Consider the following 20755-nt stretch of genomic DNA (forward strand, 5'->3'; position numbering starts at 1 on the left):
ATGTAGAATTTTTATATATATTTTTTTTAACTGAAATGACCATAACATTGAAAAAAATAAATATTTGCGTAAATTCAAAGCAAATTTCTTTATGTATTTTTGCGTTCATGTGGAATGGCTGCTCCGGGACTCCGTAGAGAAGCTGGTGGTTTGTTGACATTTTTCTCCATCAGCTGAGTGGCCAGAAGTTAGCCGTCGAGTTTCCGAGCAGCTCAGAACAAATCAACACCTCAGCTTTATTTTTACCCGCTGACGCTGTCATTCAGCCGTCACAAACCACAAACGCTTCACTCATGTTTTACACAACCAGCGGCGCTACACAGAAAACCAAGGGTTACTGCGACCGTTAGCTACATATAGCTAGTGTTCGGCTGCAGCTAGCCTGGCTAAGGAAAAGGCTAGCGACGTTAGCCGATGTGAAGCGAAGACATGGAGGGGATACTTTACAAATGGACGAACTACATGACAGGTGAGTCTTTCTAAAAACTGATTTGAACTAGCCGTGTTAGTATTGAATAATGTCAGCCAATTTTACATATGTTACAAGTTTCTAAATTAGCAGGTTAGCTAACAAGCTAATATTAAATTAAAACTGTACATGATACTGTGTGGCTGCTGTTTTTGGTTGTAAATTAATGCAATGTTGGATTTATTTAGTCAGAATTATGTTGCTAATCGGCGTCATGCCAATACCAAGGTACTGCTGCAAAAACTTAGTTAAAGCATTAAAAGTCATGAAATACCTTTTCGACATGGTAAAATGTAAGACATCACTGGATTGTAAATGCTGAGCTATCAAAGTATTCCAAGTAATTAGACGTAGAGAAACAGTAAATACATTTTTCTAAGTTTTGGCATTTATTATGTTCACCGTTTTACCTACACATGGGTCTTTAGCGCTTAATTAAATTAAAGCATTGAAGAATTTAAAAGTCAGTTTGTTATGACCTTTAGAGACAGTTGGAAGCAGAGTTATTCAATCTGCACTGCATGCCAGGTTTACTGGCAAAAGTCATAATAATTCAGCAATTTACAATAGCCACATTACACAAATTACAAGTATGTTTTGAACATCTTCATTAAACTAAAGTTGTTGTTGGTGATAGTGGTAGTGGTGGTGTATGTTTGCAAATCAAACAAAACAAGGTCATTTTGGTGAATGCTGCTTCTTACAATTATTCACCTTCTTCTTGGAAAGTGCATTTAGTTCTTTGCAGTGCACCAACATGCTTTTAAGGCATCTCAGCCGTTCCTCAGATCCAAAGGCCTCAAGTTAGATTATATGAAACTCAGCTTTGGTAGATTTCATATTTGCTGGAGCCAGTAGTTTTCCCTGTTGTCATGGTTGCACAAACTGGGCTGTGCAGGCTTGACAGAAAGGTAGATGCATACAAATACCAATAAAAAGCATTATATTTGTCAAATCAAATGACAAAGTAGGTAGGTGAGCTAATTGCTGTGTATAGCTGCTATGGTCAGTGGTGCGAGTGAATTGATGACTAAAGTGCTTGTGTATGGAATCTTGTTTAGTGCAAGAAACCAAAATCCAAAGGAGGTTTCTCAGGGAAGAGAACTACACATCAACTAAGCTCTAAGGGCTTTAATAGAGGACTTGCACAGAAGGCCCAGATGTTGCCGGTGTTGCTCAATGGAAATAAACACACACATAGACTGAAAAGAAGGTGGGGTAGAGTGGGTCTTCACAGAGTAAATAAAATTAAATACATTTGTGTGTCTAAACCTAAGAAGGAAATATCACACCAAGGATGTCAGAAATGGAGCTCCCAGTTTAGAGCAAAGGAACTGTAAATGTAGTAAATGTTTATCACTGTAAACTCTAAAATGTAATAGAGTAGAGTTTAAAGTAGCAAATGAGCTACTTAAATACAGGACTTGAGTGAATGTATTTATAGCATTAACTTAAATGTTGCTCAGAGGAGAACTGACAGCCACACACAACCACTCAGGGACGTATCTTCTGATGTAAACCAGCTGCATGGTAACAGGACCTGAAGTGGTGTTTGACCTTAATGATGCCAGCATAACATGTCTATTAATAATAGTGGCGGAGGACAAACTATACACTGCTTGTGACCTCAAACACTCCCACTGTCATCTGCTTTTTGTCAGCTGGAAACTGAATGTCATCAGAACAATCTCCTCTGAAGGGACATTTCTAAAGAGACTTAAATTTCCCTTTTCACTTCATTATATGATCCCTTGCCAAAAACAGTTATAGTCAGAGTTAGAGTTCAGACAGTTGAAGCAGGAAATGGTCAAGATTTTTGGCTTCAAAATGCACTGATTCAACCTCTAAGTATGGGCCCCTGTCTTTGTCATATTTAATGGTAAACTGAATATCTGTGGATGTTAAACAATCGGGTTAAGGTGATAAGATAGAGTTTATTCAGCAACGTCCTCTGTCTTGTAGAGTTGGAAAATTCAGAAAGTGGCTTTCATGAGTTTGATCACCATCTTCTCTTGTTGTTGACCAGTCAAATTAAGAAAATAACCTACTGGGCAATAAGAAATAGGGATGGACCACTTACTAAATTACAATGTTTAAAATAGGAATTTGGCTGATAGCAGATGCAAATATCAAGGTCATTCTTTTTATGTTCTTTTTTCATTTTTTGAGCCATCATAACTTCATGTTTACAACAGATGATTATTGGCCATTATATCCTTATCAGCACAGATAACAGCCAAAAAATGAAAGTTTAAAAAGGAAGGAAGGAAGTGATGGGAGAAATATTGATGTTGATGGTGCATAGTGTCTAAAAAGGGGAAAAATATCAGCATATATAGCAGATTTTTAGATCACCAGATATCAATATTGGCCCTAAAAATTTTCAGGCTCTACATGAAATTTCCAGGTGGTGAAAGACACATTTTACCTGTTTAAAACTGCAACCAAATTAATTTTACTCTGTGTCACAATCTAGTGCCAGAATCTTTAAAAAAAATTGTTTAGGTTTTTTTTGTTTTGTGTTTTTGTTATGTTTTTGTTTTGCATGTTTTTGTTCTATAACCGACTTTTTTGCTACATCATGTTTTTTAATTAAATTTAAAAAAAAAAACTAATATTAAACTGTAAAATTGAAACTAAATATCATTTTAAAATAAACAAAACTCGGGTGCAATTTTGAGAATATATAAAACCTAAAAATTCATGGAATTATAAAGTCAGTGTTGTTATTGATTTTTTTTGTATTAAACATGTACGTTTTTTTATCTTCAGGATGGCAGCCTCGCTGGTTCGTCTTAGAGAACGGAGTCATCTCTTATTACGACAGCGAGGACGATGTTGGCAAAGGAAGCAAAGGATCCATCAAGATGTCCGTATGTGATATTAAAGGTTAGCTCCTCTATATCTCACCCATTCTCTCTCATGGTGCCACAAAAGCAAACATATCCATCACACTAACGCTCCTCATATTTTATGTCTCAGTTCATCCGACAGATACGACCCGTCTAGAGTTGATAATCCCTGGTGAACAGCATTTCTACGTACGAGCTGTGAATGCTGCAGAGAGGCAGAGGTGGCTCGTGGCTTTGGGGTCATCCAAAGCTGGGACACTGGACAGTAACAAACACAAAGGTAAGTCTGCAATGTCTGCTCTTTTTTCTCAGGATTGATCTGTGGGAAAATTACCTAACAAAAACTGGAAACCATTTCAGTCAGCAACAATTTAGAATAAATTACAAAGTAAAAGAACAAGCAGCCCAGCCTGCTAGTTCAATGTTATTCTGTGCGTACTTCACCACAGGTCAGCCACGGGACAGCTGACGTGGCATAGAGAGACCTAAGAGGAAATGGTTAGCAGTTCAGAGATATTTAACAGCTGCTACACCGGCAGTTTTATCTGTGTATTTACAAAAACTGCAAGCTGAGGTCAGGTGAGCCGACACCATTGAAACACTCAGACCACCGTAATTCTTTGGCTTATCTCTCGCGCTCGGTCATTGTGTTTGGTCAGAGAGACAATATATAAAGTGAGAGTTTTATTACACTTTTTGTTACACTTACAGTAACAGCACCTTATAATCAGCTTGATTAAATATTTCACTTCTGCTATCTATTGGCAGCTCTGTATATGATTTGTTTGCTAAATGAGGAGGTTTAGAAAAAGGAGAAACAGCAACTGCAGATGACAGCAGTATGCAGCATCTTAATGAGATTGTTTTATATAACTTGGTCCTGGTGTTATTTTTTTTATTTTACAAACTAGATTAGTAATGTTTGTATTGCATGTATTGTCTTGTTTTATATTTAGTTTTATTTTATTTTTTGAACTTAAACTTCTTAAACTGTTGCCTTAAACCAGGGTGGACAATTATTTTCCCCAAGAAACTGGTTTTGTTGTGAAAGGCTACACCAATGAGTTAAATTTAGTTGTGCTCAATATTCATTTTATCTCTTTATAAACTGCTGCTGGTAGCAGTAGCAGTGGCTTTTACAATTAGGCAATAAAAACGTGATATAGACATAATAAAAACTCCAGCCTTTCATAACTGTTTAATCAACATTCCCAAAACAAACCGAACAAATTGTATTGTTTTTGAAAAATTTTAAAGACCTTTAACTTTATACAAAATGCTTTACTATTTTACTCAGTCAGGATCAAAGTATGAGGTGGAAAAGTGAAGGACAGTTGCATCAACAGCAAATCAAAGAGCTGTCTTTTTGCACCTGTGAGCTCTGGAATGTCCTCACTTTTCTTTTCATAAAACTCATAAAATCTCATAAATTTCTGCCCTTAGGCCCCAGACGCTTTTTAACGCTTTGCCCAGGTTGAGCTATTTGACAGCTGTGTGGTAAAGGCCACATGAGGCCAGGGCCGTACAATGCTCAGGTCTACCTTAAACACTGTAAGGAATGATTCCCAGGTTCCTTGGTGCATCCTCAGCTATGACTTATCATTTTAGCCATTTAGCTGTCCACCTGTGGTCATTAATTACAGACTTAACCATTCATGTAAACATGATTCTCCTGTTGATATTACTTTTCTTCATTCTGGAATTGCAAAATAAGCTGCTCAGTGTCTTTCATCCTGTGAGAGACTACTGTTGTGTTTTTTGATTTTATTAAATTGGGGCCACACAATATGCATTACGGAGTGTGGATAGTGATATTGACTATTGGTCATCTCAAAATCGAATAAGACACGGAGAAGGGTCGTCCAACTCTGCAACCCTTCCATGTACATTATCATGGAAATCTAGTTGTTTAAATATTTTAACATAAAACAGAAGTGAACAGTGGTATCATTTAGTTGATTCAGGTACACATTTATTAGAGTTTACTGAACCCAACACTTCTGTCTGTCAGGTCCAGACTGTCTGAAGACAAAAATGTCTGAACTCCGCCTGTACTGTGACCTCCTCGTCCAGCAGGTCCAAACAATCCAATCACAGTACAGCGCTGACTCAGAGACCGCGCCGACTTCTGAGGTAAGAAACGGGGGTTCTTTTTACCTCAAACTTATCTTTACAATATTTCAAAGTTAGACTCAAATTATAAGAGTTTCTTTTTTCAGTACCTAAATGATATTATTTTGCTTTATTGTGTATTTCAGAAAGAAATTATTTAAAAAGGAGACATTTTACCATTAAAAAAAGGAACCTTTAGTGCACACAAAAGACCCATCAGGCAGAAAGATTACATCTAAAATTAGATCAAAACTATTTCTCAGTTTGAAGCTTGAAGGTATGTGAGTAAAAAAAAAAGATGATTGGTTATCCGTCTGTGTGTCTTCAGGCCTCGCTCCTCAGTGCCACATGTGCCACTTTCATCAGGACTCTGGAGGAATGTATGACCCTGGCCAATCACAGTTTGACTCCTGACCTCCGACCTCCTGAAAGGGTAATTTCATCTTCTCTAGCTAATCAAAAGCCTGTAATTTAGGTTTAGATTAATAAAAAAAATAGGTCAATAATATCTATTTTCTCTAACTCAAAAGTTGTTTAATTATTCAGTTACAGTAGATAAAAGATGTTTAATACAACATGAGTAATAATATTCAAGAAGAAACATCCTCAGTAAAATAAAATACAATTTTGTATCTTTGTTGACACGACCGATTTTTTTCATTTATATTCCTATGGTTTGTTCAAGTTTCACAATGTTGCACAAAACCAGAGTCATTAGGCCGTTCTGTAATTGGATAGAAATATTGTGTAGTTGTAGACTTGGCAAATAACAGTGTAAAACAATTGTTTTATTGTAGATTTTATTTTGTACTCATACACTCAGGGTAAAACATTGAAGCAGATGTGACAGGAGAGGTTAAGAAAACAAAAACCTCGAGCAAAATGTTATCTTCACTGATTAGTTTGATATATTTTTACAGTAAGAAAGAAATCGAACAGAATTCAATAAAAATGTTACTTTGATCTTTTACTCGTTTAATTTATAAACAGACCAATTCTTTTTTTTATAAGGTGATAACTCTGTTTTGTATTTTGAAAGGTGCACCAGTCACTCAGGTTACCCTCACACAATGCACAAAAATGATCAAACTGTTCAGTCGATTTCCATTTTCAGTCTCAGGCACTTTTCATTTCCTTTTACTTATTTTGTATTCTTTTCACTGTACTTTGAACATTGTAATACCAATACCTACAGGCATAATAAAAAAAATCTTAATCTGCAACAGAATAATTCCAATAATGCTCAAGACGCAGGTCTTTATTTAGACGTGCCAGATGGAAATAAAAAGTTAGCGAAGTGGCTTAAAGTCTAAATGCTTTCTCATTTTACAGCTCATCGAGGGATCAGAGATATTTTGAACAAAAACAAAAGTGAAGGTCTTGAAATTGTTATCAGGTTTTAATTGAACTTAAAAAAAATCTAAACGACCAAATGTGTCACTTTCTGTACAGATGAAGCGGTCAATCAGTCACCCTGGAACATACAGCTTTGACAGGTGAGTGAAACACGTACACAAACCATCATGAACTTAAAGTTGTAACAAAAAAAGAGGGGGCTTAAATTAATTCAAAGTCACATTTAAAGTTTCTTGTAGACTATACTCAAGTTTGTTTATGAAGCATATTTATTACAAACATGTTGCTCAAAGATCTTTACGTGGGAAAAAAAACCCTTGGATGCACCAGGGGCGATTCTAGCTTCAAACTTTTATGCAGGCTCAGCCTCCAATCATAATGTCATGCATACAATGCCTTGCGGTTACAGCTTTGTGTTACAACTTGCCTTTAAAAGCAATTGAATTCAATGCGTTTTCACAGATTTAAAAGTAATAAGCTGGTTTTAGGGTGGATCGTTTAGTCCAAGACAAAGAGTTTTCAAACTAGAATTTTTAGGAGGAAGTTAAAGAACAATAAAGTAGATACAAACATGCAAAACATTGTTTCAGTATTACTACTTAAAGTAAAATTATTCAGTGCAGACACTGAAAAATCACCCTGGACAGGAAGCAGACTTTTACATGAAAGTTTTTGAATTCGTACAAGCTTTCAATCTGACCCTGTTCTCCAAATAAGAAAGGGAAAAAAAAATCCAGTTTACTGGAATGCTGATTTTGGCCTCCAGGAGGCAGAAATGTAGTATTTTAAATATGTAAATCTGAACTCAGTGTAGGCTTTACTACAGCAGGTACTGAAGAGATCTCACAGTGTACTGGAGGATGGACACGTCACACTGATTATTTTTGTCACATATTGGCATTTTATAGTCCGTGTGCAGTGCTTTGCACACACGTCACCTTCTGACAGCAGAGTCACCATCTACCTGAGATCTAATTCAACAAAGTGACTTGTTTTGTGTGTAGCATGATTGCCTTTTTTTAAAAAAAAATATCATGTTTTCTTGATGGATTCTGTAAAAAGTCTCGTTCCAATGGTTGGACTGAGATGCATGGTAGGACACTTTTTAAAGTAATGGTGTTACATATATCTGTTACTGAGAGATGTTAAAATTATAAAGTAAGTGCTTTTTCAATTGCTGATGACTGCTGCATCACATAAGAATGAAATGTTAGGATATTTATCAGACTCAACTTCATTTGTTCACTTTAGTGATTTAAAATCTGCTGACATTAATGGCTAGCATAGACAGCAGGTATTATTAAAGCAAGTAAAACCTGTTAAACCCTCAAGCGACTGCTATTTTAGCCACTGAAATGACTGAGTGGGTTCATTTATGACTCCATTAGATTTTGTACAGGAAACCTTTTTCCTTTTTCCTTACAGCTTTATGTGTTAATGATGCCTATACTATTTACTTTTCCCATGACAATATTCAGTTATTGTTTATCAGTAATATGTTTTGGGCACAAAAGCGTCAACCTCACAAAATGTCAGTTTAGTTGTTTTCATCATGAGTTTGGGTCTGAAGTGTCTGCTAGTCTGTTCTCGTGAGCACCACTTCACTGCGAAACATCACTTTGCACATAGAAAATTACACCAAAAATTGGTCCACAGTGTTAAAACAAAATATAAATGACCCACCTAACTACCCATTACCCCTGTCACACCTGTGAAAAGTTGTAACACCTCACTTGGTTACTTCAAGGTTAAGTGTTCATACGTCACTCCGCTTTACAACAGTTTCTACTCCGTCTGTACTTACGTCTTGGATCTTTTGGGGGGAAGCTGTTCACACACCATGCAAAAAATAAACTGAGTATTTAAATTTTTGTTGTTGTTGACCTTTACAAATCAAATTTAACGGCTCTTCACCAGTTTCTCAGAAACCAAACTAGTTCTTTAGGTTTTCTCAAATCTGCTGAATGAAAATGACTGTGAGGATTTAAAGGTCCTTTCATTTTTGTTGCTGGTTCGTTTAACTTTCAGAGGATGTCATTCTCTGTATAGAGGACAAAAAGCAAAGCAAGCGATAAAATTTAAACTCGTGATTGTGAAAAAAAAAAAAAAGGTTTTCTGTGAGGTTTGATGTGCAAATGAACACACGAGACATCAGGATGAAACTAAATATTTACAGCACAACCTGTAAAGTCCAGTGTGATAGTGCTGAGTCACAAGACTGACAGATTAATATGAGTGCAGTAATAATTTACGACAGTGAGTAGCTATGAAGCAGCCCAGTGGTCTGAGTGGAAATTGTACAGTATTATGAAGATTATATATTGCATTTATTTAATGAGTAACGACAACTTGTTTATGTTCTTGTGTTTTGGAGTCTGATTGCGTGATGAGCAAATGCTCCTGCATCGTCTCAGATGGACGCGGGGCTTTGCTCCAGAAGCAGGTTTAATGGAAAACTGGAGGCAACTCTGGGTTTTCTGTTGTAGTTGGACTGCAGAAATCCCAGTGCTGGCTGCTTTTCTTCAACAAACCCTGAATATAGTAATGATATTATTTACTGATAATAATAATAATAATAAGAAAAACCAAACTGAACTAACTCTGATCAGCTGATAACTAACTCAGTTATCAGTTTATTAAACTTGCAGCAGTTGACAGTCTAGATAGTTCATTTATTTTCACAGATTTTGTTATTGTTTCAACAACTGATAGTTAAGCTGGAATCAGTTGGAAGCTTCGTATAAATATGTATGATTTCTTCTCACATGTTCAGGACTTCTTTAGCATTATAAATGTTTATTTATATAATTTAGCACGATTGTGATTGCAGTTTGATCTCTAACTGGACAGGACTGTCCAGTCTGATGTCACTTTAGCTTGTTATATCAAATGTGATTGGTAATTGCTGAAATAAGGCAGTCTTAGTATTATGGAAAAGCACCTAATAAGCTGCCTTTCCATAATTCTAATGACCATGGCACCTAGTGTCTGCCTTATTTCCAATCTAGACATAAACATTTGCCACACAAAGGCTCATTTGACTGTAGTGCAGATGCGTGACAGACTGTGCTGCATCAGCACTGTAGTTCTATAATTTCAAAACATAATGATTTGGGAAAAAAAGAAGTTTCTGTATAAATGTCCATTTCTTAGATTTGGAAATAAAGCAGACACTAGAAGCCATGATTGAAATTAAACAATACTCAAGCAAATGCTGTATGCGGTGGCTAACCGCCTGAACCATGTTTGTGTCAAGGTTGGCGGGGACCACAGTATCGGGAAGTTAGACAAACACATAGTAGTTGAAAATATTTCAAGTTTGGAGAAGAGTTTGCTTGACACTGTGTTGCTAAATCCTATCAGCTGAGATTCTCCGTTGTTGTTGTTTGAGGGCAGCTAAAGCTTGCATTTTCTTATCTGGGTCAAGGTCCTGTGGGCAGCAGTCTGAGGAGATGTGCAAACATCTCTTCCTTTTACTTCTTGGTAGTTTTGTTCTCCTTCTGGCTAATAGGGGTAAATATTTGTGGATGACATTTTTTTACTGTTCACAAAACCTCCCCATTAAGTTACAGCTGTAAGACACACTTGTTAAATAACACTCACTGCGGTGAGAAAGTTTTCAGTGTCTCTCAATCTTTTTCATTCCTCCTCAGGTCAGGTGTACTGAAGGAGTATGTGAGTGGAGGTCAAAGGTCAACTCAGCGGAGAAACCGTACCCACTCTGACAGCTCGGTTTACGATACTGAACGTAAGACTTAACATCTTTTTATAGTCTGCATAAGTGACACTTCAGAACTAAGTAAAGAGAAAATAGTAGAGAGACTTAAACACATTAAGTTTTTAAGTGATATTATTTAAGGTAATTAGTATAAGTAGGTGTAGTTACATTCAATATGAATTCTTACCACTGAGCTGAAAACATGTTTTGTATTCAGTACTGAGAGTTAAAGCCTGTATGACCCTTTTCAGTGAGTCGTTTAATTACGTTCTTTGTAGCTTTCTGCACTTTCCGCTGTGTAACTCGATTTCGAGAATCCTGAATGAAAGCGACCCACCTGTTAATATTAGGGGTGGGGGAAAAAATCGATACTGTGTAGTATCGTGATATTTTGTTTGCTAATAATGTATCGATACAGGGACAGCAGAAATCGATATTTTGTTACAAAAAAGGTTTTTGTGCTCAGACTTCAGAGCATGTTGATCCTTTTTCTGAGCAAGAATCCTGACATTCCTTCACTGTCCAAATGTGTTTAACTGTTTTTTTTGGCAGCAATAAACATGACAGTTTACTTATTTTAATTTAAGACATGTTTTATTTTAATTAAGTGTAAAACGTTTTTATTTAATGTAAAATTATATTTTGTTTTAATTTACTTTCAAATTCTTCAGTTGCTGAAGGGGCTGCATAGTTTTCATAAACTGCATAGTTCAGAATAGCTATAATTGTACCAGATGGTTGATTCAGTTAAGTTGGACTAGACTGTAATACAAACCGTTCAGTTTGTCAACAATAAAACTGAAATGAGAGAAAGACTGAGTGTGAGACTTTGATATTAGATAAAATGAATATTGATAAAGTTTACCTTTATGTACAGAATCTGAATATCGCAAAATATGTTAAAAAATTGCAATAATATCGTATCGTGCGTTAAGTATTGTGATAATATCGTATCGTGGGATGTATGGTGATTCCCACCTCTAGTTAATATACTTGTTTTGTTTTCCAGGTTTGCTGCCTACTCTCAACGGTGACTCGTCCTCCATTCCCGAGGAGAGGGCAGGCAGTGTGAGCCCAAAGACCACGCCCACTGACACAGACACTGACCTTTCCATCTGAAGACCCCGAGATGCCCATCCAAACCCTGATAAACTCTAGAAGATGTCACAAACGCCACCAGATCATTATTTGCTGAGACGCTGACACCATTACACCAAGGATGAACATTTTCGTTGTAGGAACGTCCTTCACAAGCTGTTTCTCAGCTAATTGCCAAACAAAAGCACTTTGGATTCATTAGCTTTCATTTCTTGAAGTCTTTCAGTTGCACAGTATACACTAGACTGACGGCAATTCAGTCCCGAGCTGAAGTTCGAGAAATTGAGAGTATGAATTATATGAAGCTTTAACCTGATGAGGTGAGAGGACTCCACACTGTTAACCTTTCAGATTTAACCATGGATACTTTTGTAGTCATGTAGTTGTACTTGAAGTCCACAACCTGGATTCAAGGAAAATTGTAAGTATCCCCAGTCGATCCAGCGAATTTCCTCAGCTGGAACCAGATGATTGTATCGGGCAGCTCCGTGACGCAGTGTGGACACGATGAACTGTGAATTCCTGGTTTCTGGAACAATTAGATGCCAGGGCTGCTTTAATCAGAATGTACTGAAGGTTTGTTGTGTTCTGAGGTTTGTTTGTGCATCCAAAAACTGATCGCAGAGCCAAAAGTTTTGTTCAGTGGCACTTAGACAGGATGTCGAAATCCAGCAAATGTGACGCAAAAGCATCTATTTTTCTGGCTTTTCCTAAAGAGCCCCAAATTACTTCTTTCCTCCCGTCTTCTGTGTTCTTCTTCCAGGCCTCCAGCTGAGCTCATTGCCGAAAGCAAAGGCAAAAAAAAAAAAAAAGTTCTCCATCACTCTCCGTCCCTGCTTTAACGAGTCTGCTTGTGTCTTCAGATGTTTGCCAAAACATAATCACTCGCATTAAAGCTGCCCCCTTTCTTTTTCCAGGCAGTCATGTTCAGCCTGGACCGTGTTACGCTCTTTGCAGCTTGTCCTCGTTTTGAGCCGAGTTTCACCTGAACTCCTAAGACAAGTGACAGAAATACTAAATTTCAGATAATCTAGCTGGGAATATGAGCAAATCTTTGAATTTCTTAATAATTTCCTTGAAGATGTGACCCTAACACCACTCATTTTAGGGTGAATATGAAAACTGAGCTTTTTAGCGATCGGTCACTGACATGACTGAAGCATTAATGCTAGCTCAGATCATATTATATTTGTGTGTGTGGTCACTGTGTCAGATTAGGAGATGTTTTAGAAGATGGATTCAGTTTTGGGATTTAATTGAGGCGGAAGTGCCTTCAAGCTGCATTCCTTTTGATTGCCAGCAGGGGGCGACTCTTTGTGCTGCCTAGTCTTTGTGGAACTGTGAAGGTCGTTTTGTAATTTACTAAAGTCAGAAAGGAGAATCATCCAGATGCACTCGTAGACTTACGGCTTTTCAGTTATTTGTCCTCTGTTTCTTGGTCGCATTCATCACTTCTTCATCAAAATTCTCTTCAAAACAACCGAACGGTGGCGGATAAAAACTTTGCCTTTTGTGAATGAGAGTCACCACAGATGCCACATCCCAGTCAGTCACAGTTGTTATCCAGCCGTTTCAAATGAGAGAACCAAAGTGTTGTGTATAAACTGACATATAGTCTGTTTTACAGTCCTGCGTTTCCAACACCGGCAACATCGTTTCTCTTTTGTTTTTGTCATCTTCAGCTTCACGGAAAACTGGAGAAGGTTCCGGAAACTGAAACGTAAAAATCAAAAAGCTTATCTGAACCTTACTGTGATCTGATCTCCTCTTTAAGGTCATTTTCAGCATGTCTTTTTCTTTCCTCCATTCTGACCACTCTCACTGTGTGACTTCACCATGGACCTCACATTAGTGCAAAGAACGAACATCAACTTTTACTTTAAACTGATCCAGAGTTCGTGGATGATCATCGTTGGTGATGAGAGCTGAATCTTTAGCTATGACCAAGCAGTTTCCAGTCCAAAGGCAGCACATCAGGTTGAGGAAACTTAGAAGAATGCTCTGCATTTTTTTTCAACATTTATCTGGTTGTGCATCATGGATTCGTTCCCCAGCACAAGGCTGTGGATACAGAGTTCTGCTGTGACATCCTGAGGTGTCTGAGGGAGCAGATTCAGATGCAACGATCTGAACTGTGGGGATTTTCAGCCACAGACATTCAGGCTTCGCTCACCACCTGTCTAACACCCCAGATTTGCCTCCTTGTGACTGTGTTCCCTTCCTGAAAGTATAAAATCATGAGAAGTATAACTTCAGACGCACGAGAGGCGATCAAGCGGCGTCGCAGAGGAGCGAGCGCAAGGAGACACAGCAGCAGTCATCTAAAAACCGCAGCCACACTGGTGATCAAAAGTTTACAGTTTTTGATTTTCACACGTTGATTCTTATCAAACTTTAAAAATATGTAAAGCTTAACGTTTCAGACGATGATGTATTGTTTGCAAAGTGTTCTCTTTGTAAATTTCTTTGTGAGGAGCTGCAAGGAGGAAAAAATGTGTTTGTGTGAAAGTATCCACAGCAGGATAAACAGTGTTCACCACCAGAAAATTTTAAAAAACACAAGATATATAATTTTCTGTGGCTCAGACACTCTAAAGGTCAAAGTGACACATTGAGTGGATGAGGAAGGCTGTCCCTAATCTTCACACATCCCCTTTGAAGTCTGCACAGTGCCACGCTTGTGTTGTTGTTCAAACACAGAAAAAGTAGTCATGTGAAAACAAAGCAAACACAGTGATGCTCACCAACTTTCCCGGCAGAATACTGAACTGAAAACCCCCCAAACATTTGACGCCGTAGTGCGTTTGTGTTCACCTTAACGTCACTCGTGCCAGTGGAATTTAGATGGACCACGTCTGTTGTATCCTAAGCTTTGTGAATTTTGTGGGTGTTTTGAAACAGACAGTTTTCCTGGTAACTTTACAGTACTTTCCCTTAACATCCATTTTTCTTTGATGTGGTGACTTTTGCACTCCAGAGTCTTTTTTAAAAAAAATTATTTGAGAACTAAATAAGTGGATTATAGTGACAATGGTACTGCGTGTTGGAAACAGTGATGGCTGTGAAACTTTGAAAGCTGCAGCCTTAAATATATGAAGACTTCTTGAAACTTTTCTTCTGTGTATTATTCTACTCGAATGTCTGTTCACTCTCTGTGATGAAGACCCAGAGGTGCGTTTCCTGTGTATAATCAGAGCTGCACACAGTTTAAACTTTGGATGTTCGCTTCATGTCCTGTTACTGACCTGTGATGTTACTCTCGTCTGCAGAGAGCTGGTAGATCTGTATTTAATCGTTACGTGGGGCCATATAAAATAAAGTCTACATTTTGCCAAATTTTCAGACTTGATAGCACGACGACAACACTTAATGAGCTTTTGCTTCTCTGACTACTGACGTGGTCCACCGGCTGGTTCGGGACATATTTGGGCCTCATATATGATCCATTTTTCTGTCCAATAACACAGATGATAGATTAAATCGATCAAAAACTGGATTTTTTATTTATTTATTTTTTTTATAATTGAATCACTTTCAGGACCCTACAGTGGATTTTTAAAAAAGTTTTAGATTTACCTTTACCTATGGTCGTGAGCTTTAGTTAGTGACCGACAGAATACAGTTGAGACGGCTTCTCTGAATTGAAAGAGCCAGCTGACGTAGTTCGGACTTCCAGGGGCAGATCCAGCACACTCGGGAGAGATTGTGGCTCTCGGCTGGTTTGGGAATTTCTCAAAGAGCAGGAGGTGGGAGCATCCATGCCCCTGTGCCCAGAGAAGCCGTAGACCATGCATAAACAATGAGCTGATGAATGCAGGGGAGAGAACTCATTAGAATATATTTGCTGAGCTATGTAAGAGGAATTTTAAATTTTAAAATAAATATAAAGATGTTTTTCTTGCTGTTCTTTTGCATCCAGATATTGAGATCTCGCCCATATCTTAATGAGTCATCTTTGCAGGCTGACTGTGTTACGTGTAAGCCGCCCTTTCCACATTTCCATGCTAAGCAAACTGTTTAGCTGTAGATTCACGTGTTCAGGATTCTTTGGAGGAAATAAATGTCCCATCCTTAAACGCTTCAGTCAACAAGCTCTGATGTGAGAGAGAGAGAAGCTTAAATATTACACTCCTGAGTTACTCCCAAATCTCTTTTTTTCTTCTTGTGGATTATTTTGTGTTTGTTGTGGCCAAACCAGCAGAGATTTTCATGCCTTAACTGTCTCTGCAGAGTGACGTAAGTGGTTGTATCAGATCAGATTTTCATTGTCTGAATAAAGAAATGTTTGAAACTGAAGGTGTTTTTTTTCCTTTCATATTTAGGGGTTTATATAGACCTTTAACACACACGCATATACTACCTGCCCATAAATCAACTGCAGTTTAAGACTTTTAATAGGAGCTTTGCGTTTATTCAGCTGGTGGGAGGTTGTGGAGGGGCCTGGACGATGATCCTGTTGCGTGTTTACAAAAGGTGTGTGTATGCATATCCATATGTGCTTGTGTGTGTCGATCTGTGGTTGGAAGTCGGCTCTTTATTTTATTTATTTTCTGACAGCGATGAGCTCAGTGTGTCTCTTCCTCAAACAGCACATATCAGGACGCACTCACCTGACGCTCATTTGCACAAACACACGCAGGTGTGTGAAGCAGAAGTATCCCGGACCTGAGGCAGAGAACGGGGAAGCATGGGTGAGTGCGCTTTGTGATAAATGAATAACTTGTTATCTTAAGAAGTAGCAAGTACAAACTTTACTATGCCACACATTACGCAGGGTTAACAGCTGGAATTGGTTAGGACTGTTTTTCTCACCAATTAATCTGCTCAGTCTGTACTGCTGAAAAGGTAGTGAGGACATATTTTGTTCTTTGACAGAAAACATCCTGAGCCTGAAATCATTCATTAGTTATCAAAATGAACATGACCTCATATGTGCTCAAATAGCAAATGTGAATTCCGGTTAATCTCAAAGTACTTGAGCCCAGACTCAGTCGCTTAAATGTGATTTGTAACATTTTGCTCAAACACGAGTAAATAAGTGTAATTTCTCTGGTTTGGTTTCCAACTGGGTTCAGAGTTTTAATACGGATTATTAATGGGTTGCTGTAATTTTTATTGTCAGGCTAAGAAAATGTATCTGTTCTAATTCTTGCTAGTGTGTTGAAGTAGAACAGGTGTTTTCAGATGTTGTGTAATGAGATACCACAGGTGATGGTGTGTTTGTATATTCATGTAGAATCTAGAATTCAACAAACTGTAGCTTCAAAAAAAACTGTCACCACCACACAAATAACCACCTGTCTTTCTTTTTTGTTATGCGTGTAGTTGTGCATCTTATTTCCTTCACGTTTTCTCCTCCATCTGATTTCTAGAAGAGTCTGGAGGACTTCACTCAGATTCTGAACAAAACACCGAGGACAATCAAGCACGTCGTCAAAAACAATCAAAGGTATTAACCTATGTTTTTAAATGATATGAAAAATTGCCTCTTGAAAGAGATCTGTTGGTTTTTAAATTCTTAGACTGTATCCGGGTAGAGTTTGTGTGACTCACAGCTCAAAATATTCTGCATCTGTCAGACAAAGGTTTGTTTCAGCCCTCAATTCCCTTAAGTCGGTGTCCTCTGATTGGCTGCTCCTGTAAACAACAGGTTTGAAAATGAAGGGGTGGGGCTTAACCATAATAGGAATTTTCCTTCTGTATCTATGAAGCCTGAGTTCATTTCATCAGCGACTTTTCCATGCTCTTACAAACCATATTATCGTATGCGAGCTCAAGTTCAGTAACACAGGTAAGCAGAGTCAAAGGAGCTTGCAAAGAAAAGCGTCTGGACTTCTTTAAGTTGCTTGAAGACGTTTCACCTCTCATCCGAGAAGCTTCTTCAGTTCTAAGGTCAAATGGTGGAGAGTCCCAGATATAAACCTAGTGGGAGTTTCCCCCCACAGAGGGACAAAAGGACCCCCTGATGATCCTTGAGTTGAGTTTCGGGTGAAAGAAGAAGCTTCTCGGATGAGAGGTGAAACGTCTTCAAGTAACTTAAAGAAGTCCAGACGCTTTTCTTTGCAAGCTCCTTTGACTACGATGACCTGGATGACTGAGAACCTTCACAGACATACAGGTAAACAGAGTTTATCAATCCAGAAAAGGTGGGCCTTGTATTTTCTGTTGACTCACTTTTAGGGCCAAATTCGGCTTCATTTTTAAGTCCTGGGTGTTTCCAACTGGTCAAAATATGGTCGCTTCTGGATCCTAACAAACATGGCAGCAGCCAAAATGCTAACACTGAGGCTATAAGTCCAGTTTAACAGGTTAAAAGTTTTTTCTTTTCTACAATATTTGTGTAAATCTGGGGAATTGCCAGCATTGTTTCAGTGTTGTAGGAGGAGGACTTGCATGCGTGTCCTTTTCTCCTGCTGATTCTAGTCCAAAGTGAGCTGATACAACCAAATTTCCCCTTGTGGGACAATTAAAGGATTATTCTATTCTAACTCCAGAGTCTGTCTCGCTGCCCTGACTGCTACAACCACAAGGCACACTTCAAGTCTCGGTGGGGGGGCAAGAGTGAGTCCAGCTCATCTGACGAAGACTTTGGATCAGAGGTTAAGTCTGACTCAGAAGCCGAGTCCAGTTCCAGCAGCAGTTGCTTTACTGGGAACGTGGTAGAAGAGACACCAGTGAGGCCTGTGTGTGAAGACACTGCTGAACCTGATTCTGGAGGGCAGGATGGTGACAGGCGAGCGGAGACATCCGAGACTCCAGTGGATAAGGTGAAGATGAAGGGGATGCTCAAAAGACCTCAGCTAACCAAGTCTGTCAGTCTCCTGCCCCACCCTCGCCAAGTCACCTCCACCCTTCACCTCCAGGTGCTGCCCCAAAAACACAAGAATGACACCACCTACACCATCTGCCGACCAGAGAGAGGGGGAACCTCAGGAAGAAGAGACAATATCCCTCCCTCTGTAGCATTCCCATGGCCGCGGCAGCCACCACATCTTCAGCCTGACTATATTCCTCCTCTGGTACCTCTAAGGTTACCTCCACCTCTGCACACGTTTCCTATGTTATATGCACCTCTTCAGGCTCCAAATGCATCCTACACACATCTGCAAACACTTACTGCACAACCATGCCAGTGTTATTACTGTATGTGCTTTCCTCACACACACTGGAGTCATTACAGCAGCACACAGCTGCCCTGGTAATAAAGTGCCCTGCAGTGTTGTATACAGCCCTTAAGCATGTGAAAAACCCAATAAAGAAATGTGAATATAAGGCATTAAATTAATGTTTTGTCATTGTAAACAATAATGCAATAATCCTGTCTGGGAGAGTGGACCTCCCCTGCATACATCACATGCATGCAATCGTAAAGGACGGTTTTGTTTGAGTCCTGCGTGGAAAGCTCATCTAGTAGGAGGGGCTTATAAACAAGAGAGTCACATAAGGACTGCTCGATCATCAAATTTGTATTTTTTATATTACAGTTTTAGTTAAATGTTATTTTGGGAAGTCTGAGTCCTTGAGTAAAGTATCCGTCAAAACGGCGACGAAACAGTATTTCTTTGTTTCTGTCCTCCTGAAGTCTACGTCTCAGGGAAGGTTGCTCAACAAGGCCCCGTGCGATTTTAAAAAAACAAAAAAGTTACTTTTTATCAGTTGTAGGTGGGAGGCATTTTCAAATACCAGGGTTCAGAAAGTACCAGCCTGTAACAAATTGTTCTGTCTTGAGATGAAAGTGTTCGTGATGAAGCTGTAAATCTGAATTCTGATGACCTGCATGAAGAATTCAGCTACTTTCAGCTACTTTCACAAGATTTCACCAAAGCGAGTGCCTCTGTATCTGGCAGCTTTTAATGCTGGACTCTCGCTCTGAAGCAACCCCTGAAGAATTTGTGTCATCTCCTGGAAGGCTGTATAGATTTTTATTAAAGACATTTACACATCGAGCATTAATGATGTGCCTGGATCCAGTGATATTTTCTCGCTGTGTCTCCTTCTGGTCTAAAGTTTCTAGATACACCACAACAACATTTGTTTTATCCTTTATTCCGATTTTTATGTTGGGTTTATCTTTATATAGTAGTCTTCATAAATAACATCTCAGGTGGGAGTGATTATATCTCTCTCCCCCCAACCTGTGTTGTACCTTGTCCAGTCGTGAGAGCAGTCCTTTCTTACAAATGTCAGAAGACTGTTGCTAATAGTTTTTGTCATCAATGCGCCTGTTGGGTATGAAAGATGCCTACAGACAACATACAACAAAAAATATATAAAGAATCTATACTGTACACAAAGCTCACAGCAGTGCTAATTTTTAATGTGATGTAAAGAGATTCTGTGAAGGGACAGCTGCTTTACTTTTGTGTTTATTTGTTTTATTTTTGAAGACAAGTCTCTTTATTGCCATCTGTTGCATCCTGTGATTGATTGTTGCTGCAATGATACCCTATTTACAGTGAGATGCTTTACATCCAATGTGGACCTAGCGATGGTGGTGGTGCCCGACTGGTTGCCTCTCTTACCTGTGCTCAGTTTTTGACAGTTTAACAACTTCTTCTGTCTTTATTGTCATTAATTTTATTTTCATTTTGTGTGGTAACTATCCTATTTGTTTTTATTTAACACGGTAGGATGTGTCATCTTGTTTTTAATCCACCTCTTTATTTTTTTAAGTTTTGAGTTGGTAATTTTAGTTCTTTTCTTTCTTTCTTTCTTTTTTTTTTTAAAGTTTTTTATGCACAAGCACTAAAGTAGATGATTCGACATCACCTCCCAGGTGACCTCAATCGCCGACGGTTTGTCAGTTGTGGTACTGTAGGATCTGAGAAGCTGCATGCTGACTTACCCTGACCTCCGTTAGACGGCTGCTGTTCTGACGGGCAGCAGAAAAATGCAGGGAGATATTAATGGTCCATCATCCTATTCATGCAACCCATTTCAAGAGCACCCTATTTTCATCTCTTGCCTACCAATGCCTGACCCTTACTGGATATACTGGGACTCGAACTTAAGACTCTGGCTCTAAAGGCATGTAGTCCTACCACTACTCTATACATACATTATTTAGGTTGGTGTGGTTACCAAAGGTTTTGTAATGTGTATGGTGTTTTGTGGGTGAGAGTGAGACTGAGGGTTTTTAGCATATTTGAT

General features: G+C 38.6%; 2 protein-coding genes across 2 annotated transcripts; both read left to right on the forward strand.

The window, feature by feature from the left end:
• The first annotated feature begins 84 nt into the window (after positions 1–84).
• Positions 85–15901, forward strand: plekha3 (pleckstrin homology domain containing, family A (phosphoinositide binding specific) member 3). The gene is made up of 8 exons (XM_087849995.1): positions 85–469; positions 3242–3358; positions 3452–3601; positions 5333–5454; positions 5762–5866; positions 6886–6929; positions 10443–10537; positions 11517–15901. Exons 1-8 carry the CDS (start codon positions 430–432, stop codon positions 11624–11626), a joined length of 783 nt encoding a protein of 260 aa, XP_087706121.1. The 5' UTR covers positions 85–429; the 3' UTR covers positions 11627–15901.
• A 267-nt stretch (positions 15902–16168) lies between these two features.
• Positions 16169–18851, forward strand: LOC118453722 (uncharacterized). The gene is made up of 3 exons (XM_035904842.2): positions 16169–16296; positions 16978–17054; positions 18100–18851. The coding sequence occupies exons 1-3, from the start codon at positions 16293–16295 to the stop codon at positions 18805–18807; spliced, it is 789 nt and encodes a 262-aa protein (XP_035760735.2). The 5' UTR covers positions 16169–16292; the 3' UTR covers positions 18808–18851.
• Positions 18852–20755: the final 1904 nt, after the last annotated feature.

The sequence above is a fragment of the Neolamprologus brichardi genome, chromosome 13 (genome assembly GCF_056152115.1).
Source record: "Neolamprologus brichardi isolate AB-2024 chromosome 13, ASM5615211v1, whole genome shotgun sequence".
Lineage (NCBI taxonomy): Eukaryota > Metazoa > Chordata > Actinopteri > Cichliformes > Cichlidae > Neolamprologus > Neolamprologus brichardi.

What these genes read in the sequence shown, in the direction of transcription:
- plekha3 (XM_087849995.1), top strand. Translation starts at nt 430, where the DNA reads ATGGAGGGGATACTTTACAAATGGACGAACTACATGACAG. An exon ending in GTCCGTATGTGATATTAAAG is followed by an intron (nt 3,359 to 3,451) that starts GTTAGCTCCTCT and finishes TTTATGTCTCAG; the next exon opens with TTCATCCGACAGATACGACC. An exon ending in AGACCGCGCCGACTTCTGAG is followed by an intron (nt 5,455 to 5,761) that starts GTAAGAAACGGG and finishes GTGTGTCTTCAG; the next exon opens with GCCTCGCTCCTCAGTGCCAC.
- LOC118453722 (XM_035904842.2), top strand. An exon ending in GTCGTCAAAAACAATCAAAG is followed by an intron (nt 17,055 to 18,099) that starts GTATTAACCTAT and finishes TTCTAACTCCAG; the next exon opens with AGTCTGTCTCGCTGCCCTGA.